The sequence below is a fragment of the Melospiza georgiana genome, chromosome 13 (genome assembly GCF_028018845.1).
Source record: "Melospiza georgiana isolate bMelGeo1 chromosome 13, bMelGeo1.pri, whole genome shotgun sequence".
Classification (NCBI taxonomy): domain Eukaryota; kingdom Metazoa; phylum Chordata; class Aves; order Passeriformes; family Passerellidae; genus Melospiza; species Melospiza georgiana.
In genome coordinates, this window is record NC_080442.1 from 7703763 (window position 1) to 7729631 (window position 25869).

The 25869-nt window shown below is 41.7% G+C and overlaps 1 protein-coding gene across 1 annotated transcript in view; it reads left to right on the forward strand.

Moving 5' to 3' along the window:
* The window catches only part of RFX7 (regulatory factor X7), a 48911-nt gene extending 24191 nt beyond the window's left edge, over positions 1-24720 (forward strand). Inside the window, exons 3-9 of the mRNA XM_058033863.1 lie at positions 4251-4333; positions 5111-5233; positions 11122-11238; positions 13021-13105; positions 13790-13997; positions 16238-16533; positions 17427-24720. Coding sequence (XP_057889846.1) covers positions 5124-5233; positions 11122-11238; positions 13021-13105; positions 13790-13997; positions 16238-16533; positions 17427-20738 — 4128 coding nt within the window. The 5' untranslated portion in view covers positions 4251-4333; positions 5111-5123 and the 3' untranslated portion in view covers positions 20739-24720. The remainder of the gene's footprint in view (positions 1-4250; positions 4334-5110; positions 5234-11121; positions 11239-13020; positions 13106-13789; positions 13998-16237; positions 16534-17426) is intronic.
* The last annotated feature ends 1149 nt before the right edge of the window (positions 24721-25869 follow it).

A 25869-nucleotide genomic window follows, 5' to 3' on the forward strand; every position in this document is an offset into this window, starting at 1 on the left:
TAAACAATCCAGAAAAAGCATATTTTTTTTGCTTGGAGTTTTCCTATGGTAATCCCCTTTGACAACTTTGAAATGAAGCTTGACAAATGTTTGTGACCTGACAGTAGATCAGCAGTCAGACAAAACCAGAAGGAGAGAACCAACCCACCAAGGTCAGGAACCCTGAGAGATATTCTTTGATTTTGGGGATTCATGTTCAAATCTCTAGGTTCTCTGTTTCAAGCAGAAACATGAATAAACTCTGTTTCCTATAGCACAGGTTAAGTCCTTAACCTCATTTTATGCTGAATAAATCTTTGTTTCTTTATGCTGCAGAAACTTGCAGTGGCAAGTTAGTGTCTCCCAGAATGGAAACAGATATCAAAACCTGCTATTTTCATTTTAAAATACCCTACCCTACATAATTTTGGTCATCCTGGTTTATTTCACAGGTGTTTATTTTGCTCAATCAAAATGCCTGTTAAAATGATAAAGAAAGTTGCATCTGTTTCAGTTAAAATCTTGTTCTAGGTCTATGTTAGGCAGCAAAAGGACAGATTCATTTGGAGCAGATCTGTGTGGTTTAATTTGTTTGCTACTCATTTTGTGCATTTCTGTAGTTACCTATCTGTATTTGGTAACTGTCAGAACAGAAATAGCAGAGATGTCTGCTCCTTTATGTGTTACTGAAAGTCTTTGCTTAGCTGTGACTTGAGGTTTTTAATTCTTTGTCCTTAGCTTTTCTGTCTCAGAATATAAGATCACGGAGGTATTTTGAGTGCTTGATAGATTTTTTTTTGCTAAATTGAAGCCAAGTTGTAAAAATTAGTATGAACACTGCCTGCTCCCCATCTTCTTTGAATCTTCCTTTGTTTTATAAGGCTCCTGTTGCAGGGAATAAAGGTAATGTGTGAAGAGCAGAGTACCAGAGGCAATGCTTTGTGCTCACCTCAGTCCTGCAAGCACTTTAGCATGCTTGTGCATTTTTCTAATGCAACTTCAAGAAATATGATTTATAAATAGCCTTTGGAGAATTAGACCATCTTCATCTGATGTGATAGAACCAGTCAATCAAGGTCAGGATACTTCAAGCAGGATTTTTACTTAGATCCTTTTAAGTAGCAGAAAAGGATTCCCCAGACATTGCTCAGGCTCTGTGGTTTTTAGAACAACAGTAGCATGAGCTTTAACAGGCTGCACAAAGGGGAGTTTGTCCAAGGTGGTGCCAGCATCACATTCTTCCTTTTGATGCCACTCAAATGGCACCATTTCTTTTCTCTTCCACTCTAATGACCTGTTTTTTTCCACACTGTTGATCTATTTGGGAATTGGGGTGGGAATTTGTAGAATATTTTGTGTTCTTGTTTCTTTTTATTTATTTCCATATGCATCCAGCCTAGCACAAAGAATAACACAAAATAAATGAACCTTTTTCTTCTTGGGCTGAAGTGCTCCTCCAGCTTCCCAAATTCTGTGATTCCGACTGCATTAAAAAATTGTAAATTCTTGATGCTTTGAACAATTGCAGTAACAGCAACTGCAGTTACTCTGGATTCACCAGACCTTTAGCATTGAGAACTGATGGATGTCGGTTGAGATTGAAGAAGAGACTGCACTTACCAAGACTGTAACCAAGTTTTGAGGGTTTCAGAAATGTGTAGAGAAAACAGCCTAAACAAAACACTGTTTAACAAATTTTAACTGAACAAAATGCAGTTTTTCCCAAATCTACTTGCACTGACTGTCACCCTCCATCTCCTTGCTGCCACTTCTTCAGTTTTAAGATGATTTTCTCTAAATAGATTCAGTCTCATCTAATAAGCTTAGGTTTATCTAATTATCAGCCAGGTAGGATTACCTCTGTGAACTGCTTGTGACTCCTTTTAACTCTCCCATTCTGAGGAGGTCCTGCCTTCCAGGCCTTCCCTGCTCCTGTTGCTGGAAGCTGAAGGAGTTGTGCAGAAAGTGCTGCCCAGGGCCAGGCCTGGAGAGCAGTGGGGTTTGAGTGCAGACAGTGAGATAGCATCACTGCAGCTGTCTCTGCCAAGGATGGGAGGCAGCTGTAATCCTCAGGCACCTCAGATGTAGGGATGCAGTTTTGTTCCTGGGAGAGTGACCAGCTCACTCCCATCCTTTGGAAAAGGTTCTGCTAACATAGTCCATTTTTTCCTTCGTTGTTGGGTTTTTTGTTTTGTTTTCCTTTAATTAGGGGGGTTGGCAGGTGGGACCTGTGTAGCAGAGTGGCTCAGACAGGGCCCTTCCACACAGCCCCTTCCTCCTACCATGACTGGATTCAGCTGCAGTGGGCACTGAGACTGCTGCAGTGGATTTTGATGAAAGGTTTAATATTTCTTCTAAAACCTTGCCTCCTGTGTTGCACTTGGGCATAGATTTGGAAGGGAGAACTTTTCACTTCAGTGTCAGACTCATGGGGAGAGGAGGGGGAGATTTATTTTGCCTGGGATGCTTTTGTCTCATGGATGAGTGCTTACCATTCAAGGTAATCCCACCCAGACAGTGCCCTTTGGTGTGCTGCTTGGGCTTTTGCCATTTAAAACAAAAAGAGCTAAAGTTCCTTGGACAAGAGGATGTCTAATAATGAAGTACAATTTTTCTTGTTAAATTTTTGTCTTCTCAAAAATGATTAATTTTCTGTAAATTCTTTCTTTGGAGAACATTGACTTTGCAATAATGAGCTTGCTAAAGGAAGACCCACCAATTTAAATGCTGTGATTCATACAGGAAAGGCAGAACAGAGAATTTGACAAAATGCATCTATTACTAAGAAATACCTCTCTGGATACTTGGTGGTCTGAGCACCAACCACTGCTGTGTAAGCTGCTGTAGAGCCACACAGAAATTGGTGTCAGCAAATTTCAGGAGTTTGTCAGAGGAAAAAAACCCAACCAAATGTTGTGGTTTGCTGCAGCCTATAAAAGCAGCACATGAAGTGTCTGTTACCTGTGTGCTGCCTGAAGGGTTTCTCTTGGCTCTGGGCAGGTCTGTGGCATTGCTGGTGGCCCCGCTGTGTGCAGCCCTCCTGGGGTGGGGTTTGCTGGCTGGGATTATTGAGATCCTGTGCTCCCCCTGCACACCCTGTCCCACCAGTCCTTGTGCAGGGGCTGGGTCAGGGAGGAGGAAGTGGAACCTCCTCTTTCATGTGCTGCTCTCAGTTTTGTGCCAGCAAGGACATGGCTGGGTCTGGCAGGGAGCCCCAGTTTGAAGTGAAGTTTAGGATTTTGGTTTCCCCACTCCCCATTCTGCTCACTGCTGAAGTGAGCCAGGTCTCACTGCATGCTGGTCCCTCCTCTTTTCTCTTCCTTCTGGAAGATGTTGCATTGGCAGTAAGACACCAGTTAAGGCAAAGAGAATTAGCAGTAATCCAGAAGCTGTGCTCTGACTTCAAAAAGGATCATGTGAGTCTCCAACTCTACTGATGCTGCACCAGCTCAGGCAGTGCTTCTGTAGCATCTTCCCAAAGGAAACCTCCTGTGCTTCCTGCTGCATGGCTTCCTTGCATTGCTGCTGAGCAGGCCCTGAGCAGCTTATCACAGCTGATTTTCCTTCTATTGCCTAGTCCATGCACTGGTTTCAGATGAGCAAAAGCTGATCTCTGTGTAGCAATCACTGGCTGCAGTCACCAGGTAAAACTCCCCTTCATGTCTGATCCTCAGCTGGTATTTCTAGAGGAGGAGTCTGGCATAACTGAGATGGATGTTCACTGAAGGGCTTGTGTGCAGTAACAGTTTCAGTAAGTGATTTCCAAAGGAAACAAAAAAGTACATAGATTTTTAAATGGCTTCATGAAAGTCTATGAATGGATAGATATTCTTACTGAAGAGAGTGGATTGCAGGGTCACATCAGGCATTCTGTGCTGTTACAGCATAGCTGGTTGTGATTCTGCTTTCTCAGAGGTGCTTCTTGTTTGCTCTGACAAGACCAAGTTTTCATGTTACATGTCTGGTTACAGAAGCAATCCATTGTTAACATTTTTCCAGATTCTGCTTTTATTGTGTGTGAATTTTGTAATTGTAACAAGTGCTTTCTGGTGGGTGAGGATGTGCAAATAAAATAGGAAATCACATTTCCAGCCACATGGTGCTCACAGTCATGTTCTTTTACATAAATATATTCTTGTTTGAAATTATATTATTTAGGAATATACTGTTAGATAACAGTTTTTGGCTGTCAAGCTCAACTATTCTTACTTGCTTTTTCCTCTTCTACCTCTCTCCACTTTTTTTTTTTCAAACCAAAACACCTTATTTAGCAAGAAGTTGAGAAGTTTACAGACCTAGAGAAACTCTACCTCTACCTTCAGCTGCCTTCGGGTCCCAACAATGGAGACAAAAGGTATGTGTGTGAGTGTAAAGGTGAGCAGTACTGAAAACTTGATTTACTTCCTGTGGCACTTAACTGCTGAGGAATCATTCACATTATGTTGGTAGCAGAAGAACCTTTATTAAACATTAAATACTCTTTTTTTCCCTGAAGATCAGATGTTCGTTTTTTTTAAAACTTCAGAATATTTTATTGCATGAAAAGCTTGTGATTATAAATATCCTGAAATGAAAGAGTCATCAGAGAAAGTGTTTCACAGTCTGTGTAATTGTTCCTACACTGTTTATGTATGAAGTCATAAAATAGCAACACCAATGTGATGGTGGGTGAAAGAAAAAACTGATGGTATTTCTGGTAACACTCGTTTGACTAAAGGAAGTTCTAGAAAACCAGCCTGCAGATCAGAGTGTCACAAAATAAACCCTTTCCCAGCAGGATGGTTATAGCAGGCAGATGCCTATAGGAAGCACACTGAGTATCTCCTGGGAAAACTGGGTGCTCCCAAAGGACAGCTGGCAAACTCAGTGGGCAGAAGCTTAGAGGTGGCCAGTAAGGAATAATAAATTTAAGAGTCACTGTGTACTCACAACTGTGTATCAGTCAAGAACTGGAGTGTGGAGTTAAATTGTGGATGAAAGAGGGAGAAACTGCTGCCCAAGGCTCACGGAATAGGTAAATCCCTGAGGTGCAGGCCCTCTGTGTGTGGTGTCTCTCCACCTGTATAGGCAGGCAGTTCTGAAGTGCTCCCTAGAGCCACGTGCTGATGAGCCCTGCTGGTTGTCTCTGCAGTGATCAGCTGTCCATGTCGTCCAGCCGTGCCCAGCAGATGCACGCCTTCTCCTGGATACGCAACACCCTGGAGGAGCACCCCGAGACGTCCCTGCCCAAGCAGGAGGTGTATGATGAGTACAAGTGAGTCCCTGTGTGCTGCTCTAGCTCTGTGACACTGACTCTGCATGTCCCCACTGCTGTGTGGGACACATGATGGACCATGCTGCTGTACCTGAGAGTGCAGTAGCTGCTCTGTGGCAAACTGCATTCATTACTACTGCCCCTGGAGATGAGCCTGTGATGTTTAAATTGTGCATTACATGTACAGTTGCTGAAGGAAAGGTACAAGTATTTCTTAACAAGTGAATATCAGTATCAGGTGAATGAATGAATATTGGGCTTGTTTTGTGCAGTGCACAGGTAAAAAGCATCAGTTACTATCTTACAATGTGTGTTGGTCTGCTTGTTTACATACCTATATGACTGCCTTAACAAGGGTGAGGGGTTGAATTGTTCCCCATAGATGCAGCTGTTTTGCACATATGATCTTGCCCACCACACCTTTCTTTCCAGAATGATGCATAAATATTGGACCTTCCTGCAGCAAACCTGATTTCTACAGAGGCACAATATATCTGAATATGTATGAAACCAGTAACCAAGGCCACTGTGAGTCTGTGTTGTCAAGTCTCAAAGCTACCGTGTAACGAGAAAGCGATTAGAAGCAAGGGAGAGGGAGCTGTCTGATGAAAGTTGGATTTGAATTCATTTACAGAACATACCCCATGGGGGAGGGGGAAAGAAATAATCATCCTCAGCCCAGTTGCCTGAAGATGAATAACAGATTTATGATCTAGTATGAATATTTCCATAATCTGAACGATTACTGTAATTTGCAGGGAGCCGAATCCCTTCACCTCCTAAGTGCCTACAGGATTCACCCCACAGTAATTGTTATTGCAGGGCTGCCTTCTGCAAATACCTCCTTTTAATGAAGTGTGTGTGCTGAAGTGTTTTACCGTGATTGAGCTGCAGCAGGATGGCAGCGGGGCTGATAAACAAGCGCACACCTATTTGTGAGCTCGCAGGGCGGGCGGTGCCGCGCAGCCAATGGCTCAGGCGCGGCGCAGCGGCCAATCCCCGCGCGGCAGCGCCCGCGCACGCACGGCAACAGCGGCAGCTGCTGAGCGCCGCCGAGATGATGGCAGCCTTATTCTTAAATATATTTCTTATTTAATAATTTATGGCCTGCTTCAGCAACAAATCTGCTTGGCTTCCATGCTGTGCCAAGCTGCAGATGCCCGGAAATATCATCATCTACAGATTGTGGAGTGTGAAATTTGGATGGCTTTGTATGTAGCTGCATCAAGTATTTGTGTATTGTATTTTTTTTGTCCCTAACAAAATAAGGGTGGTAAGCAAATATTCAGGAAAATATCAAATGTTTGGAATCTGTTCTCCTTTGAAAGCTTCTGTTCTGTTTTTAAAACATTCGGTTGCTTTGAATATTTTCATGAGCTATTCTTACCCACAAAAGGAGAAGTAGTCTTGGAGTGGGATGTGGGGAACAGGCATATAAATATGTGAGTTAGTTTTGATATGTTCTTTTTCTTTACCTAAGGGTGCTAAGACCTCACAAAATTCAATTCTGTTATATTAACCAGTTCCCATATCTTTCTTCTGTGTGCAGAGATGGATCTTGCATGAGCTCACATAAGCAGGCTTATGCACTCTGCATGTGTAAATCAAAAGTGCCAGGCTTCAGAAGACTGCTGCATCATACCAGCATCTTCATTCCTGCCATAAATTTTGGTTAAAATAAATCTTGCAAAACTACCAGCCTTCTGCATCACCTTCCATATTTTTCCTATGAAGAGGGAAAGACAGAAGCTTGCACTGCACAAGAGTTCACCATTGGCAAGTGCTGATAGTGTTTTCAGTTCCACATTTCAGTAGCCCCTTCTCACTGAGCTTATTCAATACAATGATTCTTCTTTCTGTTTTGTTGCTCTTCAATTTAAGTGTGAATTCATGTTTCTATCTGGGTGAAAGTGAGTGGATTCTTCTTTCTTTTGAAAGGGATAAAATAAATTTAAAATGCATCACAATATAAGGCAGTAGCACTTGGGAAGGCTCTGAGAGCTTGCAGCTGAATTTTAGAAAGGAGGTAGATGGGAACTGGTTCACCTCTTGTTGGTGCTGTGATGCTGCTTGTACTGACAGAATACACTGAGCTGTAAGAGGCTGGGTTTCTGTTGGGTGCTCAAAGTTCTTGTGCCATCTTCCTCTGGGAGTTATGTGGGAATGCAGGCTGGAAAGTGTGGGAGCTGAAGGGGAGGTGCCCAGTATGTTATCCAGCCTGCAGTCAAGGGATGCTGCTTCCCATTAGATCCTTTCAGTGTTTTCATGTAAGTCAATTTTACTTGGGTATCTTGTCCCTATTAGAAAACATCCTCCTGCACACAGCCATGTGTAGGTTTAGCTGAGTTTGGAGAATTAAGATTTCAAATCTAAATGCAGTTCTGCAGTACTTATGCAGGAAAAATCCTTACTTGCCCACAAAATGATTCGTTGAGCCTTCAGTAAACACTTGAGTCCTCTTATCTTACTTCCACTGCCGTGACGCAAGGGATGAAAGTCACTCATATTAAAGTTTGGTGTCCTGAAGATTCACTTGATACACTTAATATGGATTAGGAGGTCTTTGAGTCATCCTGTATCTCTTTCCTTTAGTCTGTAAATCATTAATCCTTGCTTTACTGGCTGCTAGGCCACTGGGTGCCACCTGATGCACAGATTATATGCACTAAGTGTTAAGAATATTAACCAACAAGTTAGAAGAATATTCAGAAGCTAACACAGAAGAGGGCAGTAGGTGTAGGTATACCGTGTCTGTTGAACACATCAAGGACACAAGGTACATACTAATCTTGTTGGGTAGTGCTTAGCCAGGGTTTTTATATAAAATTCTCTGATAGGAATAGGATGGGACCTATTGTGTTGCAAAGTCTAGTCCCTTGTCATAAGCAACTACCCATAGAATTCCTTTGAAATCAAACTCCACTTAAAACAGTTGTTTCTTACCTCTGCTGCTGCTGCTCCTGGGAGTCTGACCTGCAATTCCATTTCTCTAGCGGTTTTCAGACATCTGGTTTCCAACCTACCTGATTATAAGGACTCATTTATGTGCCAGCATTATTTGTCAGCCTAATGAGAGCCTACATCTTTCTGAGGTTCTTGAATCTAACCCATTTTTTGGAGACCAGTTTTTTTGGGGGTTGGATAAACCAAGAACTCTGTTTTGTTTCATTTAATGGGTTCTTTATCATTTGCTATTCATGCTGGTTTTTTCTGCCCTGGAAGCTGTGTAAGCTGGGCTGCATAGCCTTTCTTCATCAGCTTTTTGGTTAATTTTTTTTGTGTGTTTTAATTCGGTGTATTTTATGTCTGGAGTACATTCAAGATTTGAAGATTTTACCCAAAAAAAAGCCTTTTCTGCTTATCATGTAGGGGAGTTCTGTACAAAGGAACAAAGCAACCGCGTGTCCGTTGTCATTCCTGTCTCTGTCCAGACCTTCCCTCCCCCCTCTGTCTCCCACCCACCCTTCAAAGAGCAAAACAGCTCCTGGGCTCAGCCATGTGCCAAGAGTGCAGGGAGCAGAGAGAAGAGCTTCGGGGGAGAGACTCCTGCTATGTCCTGTCAAGTCAATGAGAGACCACAGATGGACATGGAGGGTTCTCCGCCAAGCCAGGAGGGGGAAGGGCCATGGAGGATGATCTGTCTGAGGGCTGAAATTCCATGATAATACTGATAGTTCTTGCTGCTAGGAAGTGATTGTCTTACAGCCGATGTGCTAGACACGAGGAATGGCTAATTTTATTCCCTTTTAATTTATTTAGTTTCTCTTAAGGGGGAAATAATTTTAAGTTAATAGTAGTTTGAAGTTAATAGTAGGTCCCCGATCCTAGGGACCTGCTAGCTTGCTACCTAATCCTTGCTAGCTTGTCTTTTTGGATTTTTTTACTTTATTTTGCTGACATTGTTGAGTTTCAATCAAAGATACTGCTGTCTATGGCAGAGAAATTTGGAGAGTCCTCCTTTGAATGGTATTTGAGATTTAAAGTCTTGTAATCAACATCAGTAAACAAAAAGATCCTCCATTCAGGAATTTTCAGACTGAAGTTTGAATCCATGGAGGCCTGGCAAGATGCCAGGGACAAAAAGCATACAGAGATCTATTTATTAATCATGGAGCAATGTCTGATTCCTATGAGGGTACAGTGAGGCAGCAAAGAATTCCTTTGTAATAACTTCAAAAGGACATATCTAGAAACCAGCCTGTGTGAGTGACATATGTTGAAATGAAATGTGTTGGTATATAAATTGGATATAAAGTTTCTTGATGTTCCACACAGAAACTAGACTGATGCCTGTGTACCAGTTGTAGGCATTGTCTCCTGGTTTGAGTGTGGTGGGGCGGCTCTGCAGGGGAGTGTCAGCACGTAAGAGTGTAAATGTTGCTGTTTGTCTTCATGAAAATCTTTAAATCTGTGGTGATGCTCTCCAAGTGGAGGATACCAACATACAGCCAGGGTAAAAGCAGCAGATACTTGCTCTGTAGTAACCAATATTTTTACTGAGAAAGTAAAGGTAGAGGAAGTATCTCAAGAAATACATAAAGCTTTCTACAGAGCTACAGCTTGAAGAGAAGACATTTTGACTGGCCCACCTGGATGGGCTGGGGGTGATGCTGGGGGTGGAGCATCTGTTTCAGACTGCTGCTTTTGCTTTGCATCTGCCTGACTCTCTGGGGTTGGTTTGTGTGTGTGTACCTGATTAGAGGCAGCTGTGGGATGGGAAGTCATTGTTCTCTGCACTTTTGCTGGTAACCACTCTGATCATATACATCTTTTCGGAGGCAGGTTGGTTTTGTGTATTGCTGATAGGACTTCTCAGGGGAAAGGAGGGCATTGCTATCTTCTGTTGATGCTGTGGCTGTTGGCAATCTCACTGGTAAGGTTTTATACTGGTGCATTTTAGGCCACAGCACATTTGTGCAACAGTGCAGGGAGTTGCTGTCTTCGTGCAGCCTTACTCACTTCCAGAGCAGGTCCTGGTTTCCTCCTTTGCTTTATGTTTCTGATTTTCCAGAACATTCATCTTTTGCAGCAAAATCAACAGTTCTTGTTCTCAAGAACGTATTTTTTAAATGTCACATATGCCGAAACAGAAATCCTTTTGCTGTTTTTGAGAACTGAAGACCAGTAACAGTGCCCATTTTAGTAGAACAAGTAAAGATGGCAAAATAATTACATTTTGTTTCTTTATTCCCTTATATCATCAGGTTGTATACTGAGCTGCATGATGATCCTCATTTGCAGCAGTTGGAATCTCTGTTAATTTAGGACTGTTAAATAGGGTTGTCTATAATCAAGCAGCTCTCATAGTTCAATAGAGCCACAGTGGTAGGAGGACTGAGTCCTCAATATGTGCTTATGTTACACCTATAAAGTTGGGTCCCTGGGAAGGCATCTTTTTAAGTTCACTTCTGTTGAGGTCTATTAAATAGAAGTTGTATATGCAAAATCTTTTCTGGACACTGACATATCTCTTACCTACTGCTTTTCAAATATTCCTGCAGGCCTTACCACACTCAAGCTGTGCTTCTGGCTAGAACAGGGACTCTGCTTTATTATGTCCTGAAATATGTGAATTGAAACATATGCTTCAGACTGAGACGTGGAGTAAATCTCAGCTGTGCTCTAGATAGTGCCACTGCTTGTTATGTCTCCACATGACTTGTCTTTGAACTCAGTAGAGAACAAGGCAAAAACTATGATATTAATAGCTCTGTTTATACATTTTTAATGCATTCAATTCGTTGTGGATAGCTTCATTAATGTTAAATGTGGTTCTAAATATGGACGAGGATAAGTGTTTTCTTTTGAAAACCTTTGGAGTCTAGCATGTAGGCTGGCCTCTTGCATTAACTACGATTCCATTCACGCTTTCTTTCTCTTTGTTGCAGGAGCTATTGTGACAATCTTGGCTACCACCCATTAAGTGCTGCTGACTTTGGAAAGATCATGAAAAATGTCTTTCCAAATATGAAGGCCCGTCGTCTAGGCACAAGAGGCAAATCAAAATATCCTTTGCTAGAATGCTTCTCAGTAACTTGTTCTGCTCTTGCCTGGAGAACATCTGTCGTTGTGGCTTAACTACCAGCTAAATGTAGAAGTAATGTTGAATAAAAAATGCCGACACTTTTCCAGCGTTCTTTAAAATTATTAGTTGCAGTAGTGTTAGGTTGCAAGATATAACTTTGGAAACAAGTATTTAAATTTAGGTTCTGACACTCAGTTGTCACAGCAGCAAGGCATCAAAAAATTTTATGATTTAGTGCAAAGAGAGATACTGGAATAAAGGAACCAAAACTGTTAGTGATTTTCTAACCAGTTTTTTCATCAGTCAGAATTTTTTCTTTTTTTGTGCTGAGAATTGTATCTTCCCATGAGAGCCCTTAGAGGCCGTGATGAAACAATGTCCTACCTGCTGCATTCCCCAGGGCTGGCTCTTGCTGCATCCTGACGTGCTGGGTGGGCAAAGCCCCTGCAGTAAGTGGGGGAGGGAGAGCATGAAAAGGTTAAAAGGCATTGAGGCCCTAATTAAAACCCACTCAAAAGAAGTAACAGTAATGATATGGATGTGCTGTGATACTGGCCTTTGCCAGGTCTCACTTGAAGCATGCACTTAGAGAATTAAATGCTAGCAGGCAGCCCAGAATAGCTTGTCTTCCATTGAGGGGAAAAACCTTCCATGCTGTAGTGAATGGAGAAGTTTTGTATCAGTTAAACTGTTTCATAAAATACAATGTTGGATTATCTAGCAGTGAAATCTGAAACTTAGTGCTCATGTTTGGATAGAGCTAGAGAAGTGTTAAGGAAGAGCTCATGTAATTGTAGCTTGACCCAGGGGATCTCTTTAAGTTCTATTTCCAATGTTTCTAATTCAGAATGATTAAAATGTGACCTTGTCTCACACCTACCATAATTCCCAGGCTCCTTAGGTTTCTTTTACTGTAATTATGCTCCATTCAGGTTAATGCAAGCAATTGCAAACTACATGGCCTAGGAAAGAATCCAGACATGTTTACAGAATGTGAAAAACTAGTGATCCTGGAAAGGATTTGTGTGTCATGGAGAAAAGACACTGTGTGTGAACTCCCAGACTGATGCTGTGGAGAGGAAAAAAAAAGGCTGATTTGATTTTTAGACCTATAAACAAGTGAGTACAGATAATAAATGGAGCATATTTTTGTGTACCGATTTGATGAGATCGGTGTAAGAAAAAGTCTGGGTCTTTATATTTTCAAAGAAAAATTATCATGGATGAGGAGAGAGTGCCTCAAAAATAGTGTGAAATCTTAGGAAGAAATGCACTCATTGGGCACTTTATCTTGTCCTGGGAAACTTCAGTTTGAGGAAGTCCTTCAGGAGAAGGAAACAAAGTAGAATCTAATTTCAAGAATGCATTTTTTTAATAGTGATTAACTTTTTTTCTTTTTTTAATTAAATCTTCCATCTTGTTTTAGAAAGAGAGTTTAGTCAAAATTTATGTTAATTATTTGAATATTGAGTAGCTTACTGAAGCTGCCTGGAATGGTTCTTTGCTTGTTCTAAGTCATCAAGTGAAATTAATCATACCCAGCATCTCTGCATGGATTGAGAAACCCAATGACCTGGCCAAGAATGCAGCCATGGATGGACTTTTGATTCTGACTGGTGGGGAGATCATGCTAATGACAGGAATTCTTAGTTCTGTGTTGAGTTTGCTGTTGAAGCTTCTGAGGGTTATCAGAGGAATTACTGCTCTTCTACCCCATCCCCCAGCTAACAAGCAGACAATGTAGACCTTAATTGTTGCTCACATATTGCTACAGTGGACTGAGGAAGAAGGCTTTTGTGCATATGCCAACACTGCCCAACCTTGACTTTCATAAAACTGGAGATGGGGTATGCTATATATTTGCTTATTCATATATATTTCTGCAAGTTAGCATTTATTATGCTGTTTTTCTGTCAGAACTTTTCAAAACAGTCAAGGTCTATGCAGCTTTTAAGATTTTCTTTATGATTTTTATATTCTTTGATTCTTATTATTTTTGAATCGTTGTTTAATTTTTATTCTGTAAAGTTCATGATGAATTGCAATACTCTTAAACTAATTTAGGAGGTGAGGTAGACATCTACAGTGTTCCTATCCACCATATACATATTTTAAACTCTGATTCTGTTTTGCTTTTACTGTATTTTTTTAAGTCAGTGCTAGGGAAGAGATACCCCCAATGAAAGAAGCAGTTCCTGGGTAATAGTGACTACTGAATTGACAAGACCCTGAATACAGGGGAAATGAATTGTTGGTGCTCCAAATATTAGGATTCTGTCTGTGATTTTCTTCCAGAAATGTCAATTCTATATAATGCCTTTGGGAACAACCCACAGATTATTGTTAAGACATTTAATTTTGAAAGATACTGATGATGTGATCTCATTCTCATAATTTCATGTAAAACTATGAACATACTACTCCAACTTCTAGTGTGATTCGGACAATAATTTGCTTTCTATTTTTGTTTTCATGCCTTAATGACCCTTGTTAATGTAAGTAACCTTTGCTCCTGTGTTTGTTTGGTTTAGTTGGATGGAGCAGAGCCGTCGGGGCAGCTGCAGAGTGCCGACGAGGAGGTCGTGTCTGCAGCCTGCCGCCTCGTTTGTGAATGGGCCCAGAAAGTGCTGAGCCAGCCCTTTGACACAGTGCTGGAACTGGCTCGTTTCCTTGTCAAAAGTCACTATATTGGTACCAAGTCCATGGCAGCTTTAACTGTAATGGCAGGGGCACCAGCAGGTAATGAGATAATGCTGAATGGTGAAATGGGGGAATCTTCCTGCAGACAGTAGTAACAGCTTGGTTTGAGAAAGCACTTCTCTACTCTTCAGGGCAAACTTTACCACTGACTCTGAGCATTCAGCATTCATTTATTGTGATTTTAGTCACATTGCTGAAAATTACTGTTCTTGCTAGTAGTCTGAGTAAAGATCTGAAAATCAGCATTGGTCTCAGGTTTAGGTGGTGATCCTCCCATTCCTCTGGTGAGGATCCTGGTCTTCTAAAGCACTTCAGGGTGTGTGAGTAATTGTGCTGAACTCACATACTTGGCTGGAACAGGAGTTTTGTGCTGCTACAGTGCTAGTTTGTAGATAGACTGCTGGTGTAGCTGTGTTTCTGTCTGCTAACTTGCCCTAGTTTGGAAACAGTTTTCTGTCAAGAGCAGTTTTTTTGGTGTGGTTTGTTTCCTTCTGCATGCTCAAAATCAGTCACTTAATCATTTAGTGTGTTTTGGTGACTGTGAATTAAGTAAATTACAAAAATGAAGGATGAGAAGGGAAATGCAGGTGCACAACATGGCCCCAGACTTGACTAGGCCTATCAAGCTAAATAGTCTTCAGATCAAGACCAACCTCTTGAGACAGTTTTAAATGTCAAGTGTTCAGGTGATCCCCTTCTGGATCATGTTCTTTTTCCTTCTAGCTCTCTTTCCTTTGTTCCAGCTTGGACCTCACAGGTGGCATTTGCTGCTTGTGTGCTCCATTGTGACCTAACACCTTGGCTGCATTGGTCCTGCCTGCCATGCTGCTGGAAGGGACACTCAGTGTATGGACAGCTCTTCCACTCACAGAGCTTCCCCTCCTCACTTCCTTCAAGGAAGGTGGCTTCCTTCAAGGAAAAGGGCAGTTACCTCCAGTGCATGCCTCTATGGCTTGGATGGTCATTTTAGAAGAGATTCTTCCTAGGATGACAAAAATAATTCCATTCCTCTTGCAGGGATCTACAGTGTTTCTGTGCATTAACTGAGAAAAAAACAATTTTTACTCTCAAAGAAAAGTTTGAGGGTTTTTTCCTTATCAATATTACTTGCCCATATAGAATAATTGTGTGCCAGTAGTTGCAATATATTTGGGGATTTCACTGCTCTGTGAAGAAGAAACTGTGGAAGTGCAGACATGTTGTGACATTCAACCACTCGTGGTACATGCAGAATGCTGCTGAGACAGTGGGCTTCAGATCACAGTTCCAAATCATATGCTGGCCAACAAAACCAAAAACTTGGGTTTAGTATTGTAAAATTTGCATCAGTAAAACGAGTAATGTAGTAAGATAGTGTTGATTAATTTATAATTAGGAGTAATTTTAAAACTCTGTAACCTCAAAGTGTAAATGGAACAATGTTAAACCATTTCTGAAGGGGTAATTCAGCAAGGTTATTTGGTCCCTAAAGAGCATGCTAATCCTCTTGACTGTTAATAAACAGAAGATCATAAATATGATGTGATTTTGTAAGGGAAATTAGTGCTAGCTGCACAGAGGACACCAAGTCTGTTTTCTCCATGAAAGCAGCACTTGCCTGCTTTGTAACCAGTAAAGTAATTTCTCCAGGAAAAAATGCTCTCCCATTCTAATTTCTATTGTTTTTTGAGTTTTTTCTTCTTTTTTTCTTTTTTTTCCCCTGAACACTTGTCCTTTTGCAGTTTTCCCCCATTATCCCTGATCACACAGAGGTTTGGATCCATTCTGGTATTAGATGCACTGTATTTAATGCCTTGGCCGTTAGATAATGTCACATCCTCAAAAATGCTCCCCTGTGACACAGACCTGCAGCTTTCTGGAAGCATTTTTCATTCAAAGCTGCCTTAGAGCAGGTAACAAAACCACGGCAGGTGCTGATTTTAAAGGCTCATCTGAAGCGTGCCCACCGCCCTCTGGTGCCAGTTCAGTGAAGAGCACCGGGCTGAGATTGTGCTGACACACAAGGTGCCATTTCACATTATTAGAAACAAGAGGCCCGTATGGAGTGTTTTAGCAGCTAATGCCCAGCTTTCCAAAAGACAGAGATTTTGTCACAAATGTGGGAATAAACTGAAGCTGAATAGATTGAAACATGAAGTGGATGGGAGCAGCTCATGGAGGAGGTGTTCCCAGAATGGTTTTGGAGATGCCTGCCAGATGTTCTCTGTTAGATGTAGAAGTGGCACCACAGCAGACAGGGTATGTTTGGTTGTAATTCGTTCTCCTCCTTTTGTTTTCAGGAATAAAAGGGATCCCCCAGCCCTCAGCTTTTATACCTACTGCTGAAAGTAATTCTTTTCAACCCCAAGTGAAAACTCTGCCATCTCCTGTTGATGCTAAGCAGCAGCTGCAGCGTAAGATCCAGAAGAAGCAGCAAGAACAGAAACTGCAGTCTCCTTTGCCAGGAGAGTCTCCAGTAAAGAAAACAGAAGGCGCTGCCACCAACGGTGTCACCAGTATATCTAACGGGAGTCCTGCCATCCTGTCCCCTCCACCTATTGGCATTGTTGTGGCTGCTGTCCCCAGCCCCATACCGGTAATGCACTCCAGCAATTCTCTAGAGAATCCACCCTATGAAAGGTTGTTCATTGCCAGTAACCAAGCAGGGGTGTCAGTGGATTAGAACAGTTTCCATTCAAAGGCTGGAGTGCCTTGATGCTTTTCTGTCTGTGTTGTGTTATAGCACGTTAGTTACAGGGTTGATACAGAGGCAGCAGAATTCTCATCCTGTAACATAGGCCAAGTTAATCTTTGAAGTCACTAAAGTGAGCCTTGACATGAAGTTTTACCAGATGAGAGAGCTGACACCAGTTGTGTGGGTCACTGAGGCTCTAATATGGAATCTAAATTGCTTTTCATTGGCCCAGTGCATTTAGTGACAGGTACAATTTTATTTTAAATGAATGTCTGTAGTACAGAACATTTTTGTCTTTCAGCCTTATAAAATTGGGCTAGGGAGTACAGGAACGTTATTTGGTGTTAAGATGTTCGCTGTGCTGTTCGTTTTGATAGGTAAGCCAGTTTTTCTGCCTGATAGTGAGTTTGTATTTAACTCAATTTTGAAATGTTAACAATGAGCAGTATTTTGAACACATCCTCTCCTCTTTACCTTTGTATGTCAATCTTTTTGTCCCAGGTGGTGAAGGATTGTATGAGAATGACCCTTTCATTTGCAGAAGAGCAGACTAGTGTATACACCAGTGCCTCATGCCTTAAAAGTAGGAGGCACATGTCTGTCTACCAATCCTTAGGCAGGGAAATAGAAATTGTCTTGGACAAGTAGAAGAGCTTATTTTGTTTCAAACTGATATTCACTAGCTTTGGTGTATTGAGCTATATTGTCTTTCACTTTTGAAGTGCTTGGGGCTGAGGTCATGTGTGGGCTTGGGGACCTCTGGCTTTGTTACCACACTTTTTCTCTCTTTACAGGTGCCAAGAACCAGGCAGTTGGTGACTTCTCCAAGTCCTATGGGATCGTCTGACAGCAAGGTCCTGCCGCTCAACGTTCAGGTGGTCACTCAGCACATGCAATCAGTCAAGCAGCCACCAAAGACTCCCCAGAACGTTCCCGCTAGCCCCGTTGGTGACCGCTCTGCCCGGCATCGCTACCCACAGATCTTGCCCAAGCCAGCAAACACCAGTGCTCTCACCATCCGCTCTCCCACCACGGTGCTATTTACCAGTAGCCCAATCAAGACTGTTGTGCCAGCTCCACACGTGAATTCCTTAAACGTGGTAAAAATGACAGCAATATCTCTCGCCCCGAGCAGCAGCAGTGTGCCCGTCAAACAGACGCCTTCGGTTAGCACTAGTGCAGGAGCAGTGGAAGAAGGGAGGACTGGTCCACAGATTAAAAATGGATCTGTTGTTTCACTTCAGTCTCCAGGATCCAAGCCTAGCACTGCTGCAGCTACACCTGCAGTCAAGATCAAAACAGAACCAGAAGCATTGCTGGATGAGAACTCTGCACAGGGCCAAGAGAGTTCTGATGTGTCTAAATCCATAAAGGCAACCCCTGACCTGCCTCCTGCACAGCTAATTAATTTTGAGGTTGCAGCCTTGAAGGTTTCAACGGATGATGTCATGGAGCTAAAACCAGGTAAGGGCTGTGATCAGGAAGCTGAAGAAGCAGGGACCAAATATAAGACACAGTCTGATGAAATCACACCAGTTTCTTCAGCAGGCAATAATCAAAGCACTCTTAAGCTCACAGTTGCCAGTCAAAACTTGTCCAGCACCAGCATCAATTCACCTCCTACTGGTGAGTCTATGATTAAAGACAAAACATGCACTAAAAGTCCGAGAAAGAGACAACCTTCCACACTTCAGGATTCCCAGTTACCACCTGTAAAGAAACCACTAGTGGAGCAGTTTGCAACTGGCAATGCCGTGGAGGGTCAAAAAGCGAACAATGTTAAGAAGGCTCTGAAGGTTGGATCAATAGCTAACAGTGACAACACAGCAACGCTTGCTCAAGTTCCCATCAAGGTACCTGTGACAGTACCTGTACCTCCTACAGCTGCTGCAAACTTAGCAACAGACCTTTCTTTGAGCACCAATTTAAATACCTGTGATCCTGCTTTAGAACAGCAGCTTGCATCAGCATCATCTCCAGATATAAAAGTAAAATTGGAAGGAAACTTGTTTATCATAGAAAATGATTCAAAATCTGATGGCAGCTTTAACCCAAATACATGGCACCATATCACCAAAACCTCTGATTTTGCATCTGTAAATTGTGATCAGCAGCAAGATATCAGTGTTATGAGTATTGCTGGGCACTCTGGCTCTAGTAACTTACAGGAGTCGGCGTGGGAGCCGGTGCACTGTGAAGGTATGCAGCAGGATGTGTACAGCCAGCAGTTACAGAGCCAGATCCAGGACTCCTTGGATCAAATACAAGCACAGTCTTCAAATCAGTTACCTCTGCAGTCTGAGCTGAAAGAGTTTGAGCATACAGTCCCTCAGTCAAATGAAAACTTCTTTTCATTTGATGACGACCTTACCCAGGACAGCATTGTGGAGGAGCTGGTGCTCATGGAGGAGCAAATGTCCATGAACAATTCCCATCCTTATAGTGGTTGTCTAGGAATGGCGCTTCAGAGTCAGGCTGCAGCTCAAGGAGCTCCCGTATCATCTCATCCAAGCAGCACGCACTTTTACCATTCGATCCATAACAACAGCACTCCAATTCACACTCCCACCCCCACTCCCACCCCAACTCCCACTCCCACCCCGACTCCAACACCCACCTCCGAAATGATTGCTGGGTCTCAGAACATGTCTCGAGAGAGCCCTTGTTCAAGGCTGGCTCAGACGACGCCCGTAGACAGTGCCCTCGGAAGCAGCCGGCACACGCCCATTGGCACACCCCATTCCAACTGCAGCAGCAGTGTCCCTCCGAGTCCTGTGGAATGCCGAAACCCGTTTGCATTTACTCCCATCAGCTCTAGCATGGCTTACCACGATGCCAGCATCATATCAAGTAGCCCTGTGAAGCCAATGCAGCGGCCTATGGCTACCCATCCTGACAAAACCAAGCTGGAGTGGATGAACAACGGCTACAGTGGGGTTGGCAATTCCTCGGTTGCCAACCATGGCATCCTCACAAGCTACCAGGAGCTGGTGGAAGATCGCTTCAGGAAACCTCACGCTTTTGCAGTTCCCGGCCAGTCGTACCAGTCTCAGCCACGCCACCACGACACTCACTTCGGTCGCGTGACTCCTGTTTCACCTGTGCAGCACCAGGCAGCCCCTGTCAGTAGCACTACCAAGCAGGAGGGCTTTGCTGTTCCTGCTCCTTTGGACAACAAAGGAACTGGTTCATCTCTCAACAACAGTCTGAGATGCCGGAGCGTGAGCCCCGCTGTCCATCGCCAGCGTAATCTCAGTGGAAGCACTGTTTACCCTGTGTCAAATATACCACGTTCTAATGTGACACCTTTTGGAAGTCCGGTGACTCCCGAAGTTCACAATGTATTTGCTAATATCCATGCAGACACCAGTGCCAATAACATAGCACAGAGAAGCCAGTCAGTCCCGTTGACTGTGATGATGCAGACGGCCTTCCCGTCTCTTCAGAAACAAACAAACACTAAAAAAATAACCAGTGTGTTGTTAAACAAACTTGATTCTGATAGTGATGATGCAGTGAGAGGTTTGGGAATGAACAACATGCCCTCAAATTACACAGCCAGGATGAATCTCACTCAGATTTTGGAGACATCCAGTGCTTTTCCTAGTGCCAACCCACAAAGTATGATCAATTCCAGCACTTCAGTTTATGAATTCCAAACACCAAATTACCTCACAAAAAATAGCAGCACCGATCAGATCAGTTTTCCTTCTGGAGATAACCAAGCACAATCAGACATCGGAGAGCAGCAATTAGATTTTAGCAGCACTGTAAAAGACCTTTTGGGGGAGGACAGTCTGCCAACAAACCAGCAGCTGGTGAATCAGGTGGCATCAGATCTCAATAACGTTGCATCTGTCTTTCCCAGCGACATCAGGTTGTCTTCCGAGCTCTCAGGCAGCATTAACGATCTGAACACTTTAGACACAAATCTACTGTTTGATCCAGGTCGTCAGCAGGGACAAGATGATGATGCTACACTGGAGGAATTAAAAAATGACCCCTTGTTTCAACAAATCTGCAATGAATCCATTAACTCAATGACTGCATCAGGTTTTGAGTGGATGGAGAGTAAGGATCATCCTGCTGTTGAAATGTTGGGTTAATCTTGTTTTATAATATGTATGTAGCACACTGTATCTAAAAGACAGACGTATTGTATTTGTCTTAATGGAAGTGCCTCCCGCAGCAGAAACACTTGCTATGTATTGTGGCATTTTTAAAAAAAGTTTGCTGTACCTGTTGCTCATTCTTCAGTAAGGAAAAGGCAGTCTTACAAATTTGAAACAAATCTCTGAAGGTGATGGGCTATCAAAGAGCCAGTATTAAAATTTGAATTTTGGAGTGTTTCCCATTCAACATTTCTTGTTTTAGCAAATAAAGAAGTGGTTAATGGCAGCCAGTGATGACAGCTATGGTTGATGCTTTGGGAGGGTTTTAATTCAAGCTTGTTTGTAGGCTTTCCGTACTTTGTATTGGTTGTTACTTCTTAGTAGGTGATCTTTACTGACCTTTGTCATCCAGGTTTGAAATGCAGGGTGCCTGCAGGTAGGTAATGTGGTGGGGAGTGGGTACAAGTGGACCAGGTGACATGCAGATGCCTGATCATTGTGTAGCTGTCTGGAGCACTCGATGGTGAACCTGGGGAAATCTCTGTAGCACTGGTGCCATTGGCATCTCCAGTAAAACACAGAGATGGGAAAAGCTAACAGGAATGATCAAGGAAAGATGCACTAAATTTTTTTATTTAAGAGAAATAAATCTATGTAGTTATTTTATCCATTAATATTCATTACATACTTGATATTTTAGTTCTCATGTCAATGTTTTTATATTAGGTAAAATTAATGCAAAAAGATTTTGAGCACTGAGTTTAATCTAGGGATAACCCCCATATATTAAAGTGATAGGGACTGTGTATCAATGCTAGAGAAGGAACATGATATTTTCCCTCTTTTTTTCCTTTTTTTTTAATAGAGAGCTGCTGGAGCTCATTAAAATACTGTTTCTAAAAGCTCCTTTTTTTAAGTTTGCTCTTTCCTAACCTAGTAGAGGGCATAGGAAGATGGTATTTTTTTTCTATTTCAGTAGGTTGAGCCTTTCTGTCTTTCTTGCTCCCCCTCTTTCTCTCAAACAAAAGATTATTAAAATATTGGAAAATGTGGTTAATCTAAAAATATTTCATATAGAGCCATAATACTGCCAGGCACTTTAAAGATAAACAGTAAGACATTTGATCATTCTTTTGGTAAAACTTCTTTTGAAAGTACTTACTGTTTTAGAAGCCTGAATTCAGTTTTCAAAAGTGATTTGACAAGGTTGATGAATCTGTTTTTTGATTTTTTTTAAGGAAAAAAATGCTGCCCCTCTGGAAAATGAGAATTAGACTCCTGTCTCACTGGTTCACTCAAACCAAAAAGACCTTTTATTTTATCAGCATGGCATACCTGGATCTCTAATGGTCAAAAGGGAGAGGTATTTACCCAGCTATGCCTTGATACTAGAAAGAGGACTTGCAGAGGCAGATTTTTACAAAAGAAGTAGTGCACTGAGTATGCTACAATACTATCCCTTAAGCCTAGTATAAAATGGATTACTTTTCCTGTGACCTGACACAAAGCAGAAAATAGAGCAGGAAAAGTTTTCTTCTTTTGCATTTCTTTGATGAGTGGTCATAAATTTACAAAGGGGGAGGTTCAGTAAACCCCCCCCCCCCAAGATTTCTCTAAGGGGAAGATGCTCAGATTTTTCATGTGATTAGTGTTTTTCTTTAAGTGACTTGGTGGTCTTCTATTTCTTCAGTTTTTGTAAATGACTTGAGATCCCAGTACTGGTCAGTTTTTTTGGCAATGCTGATTCAACTTGTGCTGCTGCATTGGCACTGGAGGTGCTGGTATATCATGGCTTCTCTTGCCCTTGCCCCAGTTCATCACCAGTTTATGGCTTCTGGAAGGACAAACAGGTGTGCCAAGTTATAGCACCTTGTGGGGGCCTGATTTCACTGTGCTTGCATCAGAAGTTTTGCCACTTCATCAGGAGCAAACCTGGGGAGTTCTGATCCCTCCTTGAAGCACAAGGATGTTGATTTGCTTTAAGACCAAGTGACTCTTCCAAAGTGATAGGGAGGAGACTAAAAGCTGCATAGTAACTTTCTGCTTGTTGTCCTGCCAGGTGTGTGTCAGTAAAACTTGAACCATTTTTCTTGTAGACTGAAGTTGCTGAAGGCAGGGCTTGAATTCTGTACTTGCCCACGGCCTTCTGAGAGGATGTGTTGAACATCCCCTCACCCTGGTAGGAGGATGGGTCTGGGAGACACTCAGCACCTTTTTGTTTCTGTTCCTGACCCTGTGTGAAGTGCCAGCACTACTGTGAATAGGTGAAACCTGCTTTGATGGAGGGGGAGGGTCCTTCCAGCTCAGCTCTCGTGTGATGCTGTGACTCAGTGGCAGCTGCAGCAGCCCGTGTCCCACGGTGGGCTGGCCTCACCTCGGGTCTCAGACACTGACACTGAGGGGAGCCTGGGGGAAGGAAGGTTTAGCCTAACTGCTAGATTTTTTAAGATTTCTCACAAAAGCAAAAGTAGATTTAAAGTTGATGCATTCTAAATTATGCAGCCATCACCAAAGGTTTTTAAAAGTGCGTTTAAAATTCTCTTTTAAATGCAAGCATTACATTGGGCCTAACATGTGATTTAATTAGCAGAAATATTCTATAATCAGTGGGTTTAAAGCAAATATATGTTTAAAATTAAAAGTATTAAATTTGATAAGAATTATTTGAAGTAAAATCCAAGGCACAGGCACAGCTTTGTACATTGGTATGTATCATTCTAGAGATGTTTGTGTGTTGGTGTTATAATTAATGTTAGGTCCCTGTACTTAGTGCTAGTTAGTTCTTTATGATACATTGAGACAGAGCACTACTGCACACCAAAGTATGCAATACCCAAAGGAAAATTCTGTGATCCTAACAAATGGAAGCCTGTCTTTGTCAGATACTCCAAAACTTTGAATTTGAGACAGTTCTGACCCCTTGTTTACATTATTGGCTTCCTACTAACATAAGAAATAAATTATTTTGATAGCAGTTTTTGCTAAAGTATACAAACTAGTGAATTTGTACCCTGTGTACAGTATTGCAGCAAACACTTTAAATTTGATTGCTTGGTTAGTCCAGCAAACTTTCTGGGTTCATAATATTGCACTAAAATTCTGTTGAACCTGTGGCAGGCACATTCCTTAGGATAAATGCAACAAATACGGCCCACAGATTTAAAAAAAAGGCAAAACGAAAAAAAAAACTTTTTAATGTGTTTCATTATTAAAAGGCAAAATGTCATTAAAAGTGACAGGTGAAATTGTCTTATGTAGCAATGTGCATTGATCTCAATGAGATATTTCTATTTTTGATTCTCTTACATGAGAATATTGCAGCAGGAAAAATTAAGTTTAGTTTGCTTCACCATGTTAATACATGATCACAAAACGTGCATGAGTGTTAATGACTTAATCTTGTACAGTACTAGATATATTCCTGTAACCACTTTTATTTTTTTTATTCTTTTGCTGTATTGAAGCTGGTTCAGTGTTAACCAGGTGAGCATAGTTATTCACAAGTTATTTACTTTTTTATGTTAACTAATTCAGCTTAGTTATTGTTGAATATGTTCCTTTCTTGGATTATTTTTTATTGTTCTGGTGTTGAAATACATTTTTGCATCATTTTATCATGATAAGAATTCATGAAGTAAATAATTTGCAAATAATTGCAATAAGCACTGACTTCCGAACTGAAAAGAAGGAAAGCGTTTCTTGTGCAGTGCATCTGAGGATCATATAATAGTCTTGTACTATACTGTGCTTTATTTACTGCACCATAAGGAAAGAAAAATCCCTGTTCCACATTTTCATTTAGTGCAGGAAATCCAGTTTCTCCCCTCTTCCCCAGTGTTTTGTTGTCTGTTGTACTGCTGAAACTACAGTAGTTGAATATTGCAGTAGCATTTCAGTTATTTTTTTTATTGAAAGTGCTCAAAAATTGTTTTTTAAATGTTTTCAAAAACAATAAAAACATTTTGTATTAAAATTATTTCTGGAGTGTTTTCTTTATATGGAAAATGTGCTTTAGGGCTGGCCTAAAATACAGAACTTTGTAGTTTGTGCAATGACAGATGACAGCTGCCCAGTTGACCCTTGCTGCAATTGCTGAGCCCAGTAAAGCTGAGTGTGAAGGTGAATCTTCCTCGCTGGGGTGCCTTGGTCAGACTCAGCCCAAGTGTTGGTTTCATGCCTGGTGCCAGCTCTTGCAGTTGTGACATACAACATTCATTGCTGCTGTTGCCATCCACTGTATGGGTGCTTGCCTGGTTCTGCTTTCAATATTCATAAGGCACTCTTACAAGGTAGTGTTAGTGTGGCTTGAGTTGCTGACACCAAGGGGAAATGTGTGCTTTGGTCTATGGAGGCCTGGATTTGGATTGCAAAATGGCATGTAAACCCATGAGTGTGCCTAGCACAGTCTGTGAGAACAGGATGGAAAGGCATTGCCACAGAGCAGGAACTGGCTACAGAAAAATGAGAGGATAAATAGGTTTTCATGCCAAAAGAGAAGGCACTTGTTCAGACTTAGACTACATCCCAGACTATTGAGGTGCTGAGATGAGCTGGCAGGTGACAAGATTTGATGTTTGCACAAATCCCTTAGGCTCATCAACAAAGAAAAAGAATTGTCACAGAGACATAAGACAACATAAATGAAATAGAATCAGAAAGATACAAATTTTAACATATTGTGGGAGGAAATACTATTAATATATCTCACTGCATTCTAAACATGCTTTACAAAGAGTTCTCAATGAACAATTGACAGACACCCTTTATGCTCCACAGTCATAAAAATACAAATTAAAAGCTCCCAAGGTATGAAATGGAATATAATGTAGAAGATAATAGAAGCTTACTTTAGAAATTGCTGATTCACCTGAAGTTATAATGGGTTTTAATTGGAACCTCTCAGCTGTAAATTTGAAAGAAATTGTCTTAATGGTTGGTAAAAAGGATCGAAAGATCCTTTTTAAACAAACAAATCTCTGAATGGAAATGTCCTAACAGGAAAGATTTAAGAAGGTAGAAATCTTGGAGCTGAAGTCATGAGCTATGTAGATTTCAAATTATTAGATGCTTGTGTGCTTAATAAAGACATCCAGAGGAAGTCCAAAACAATTGCTTTGAAATATTT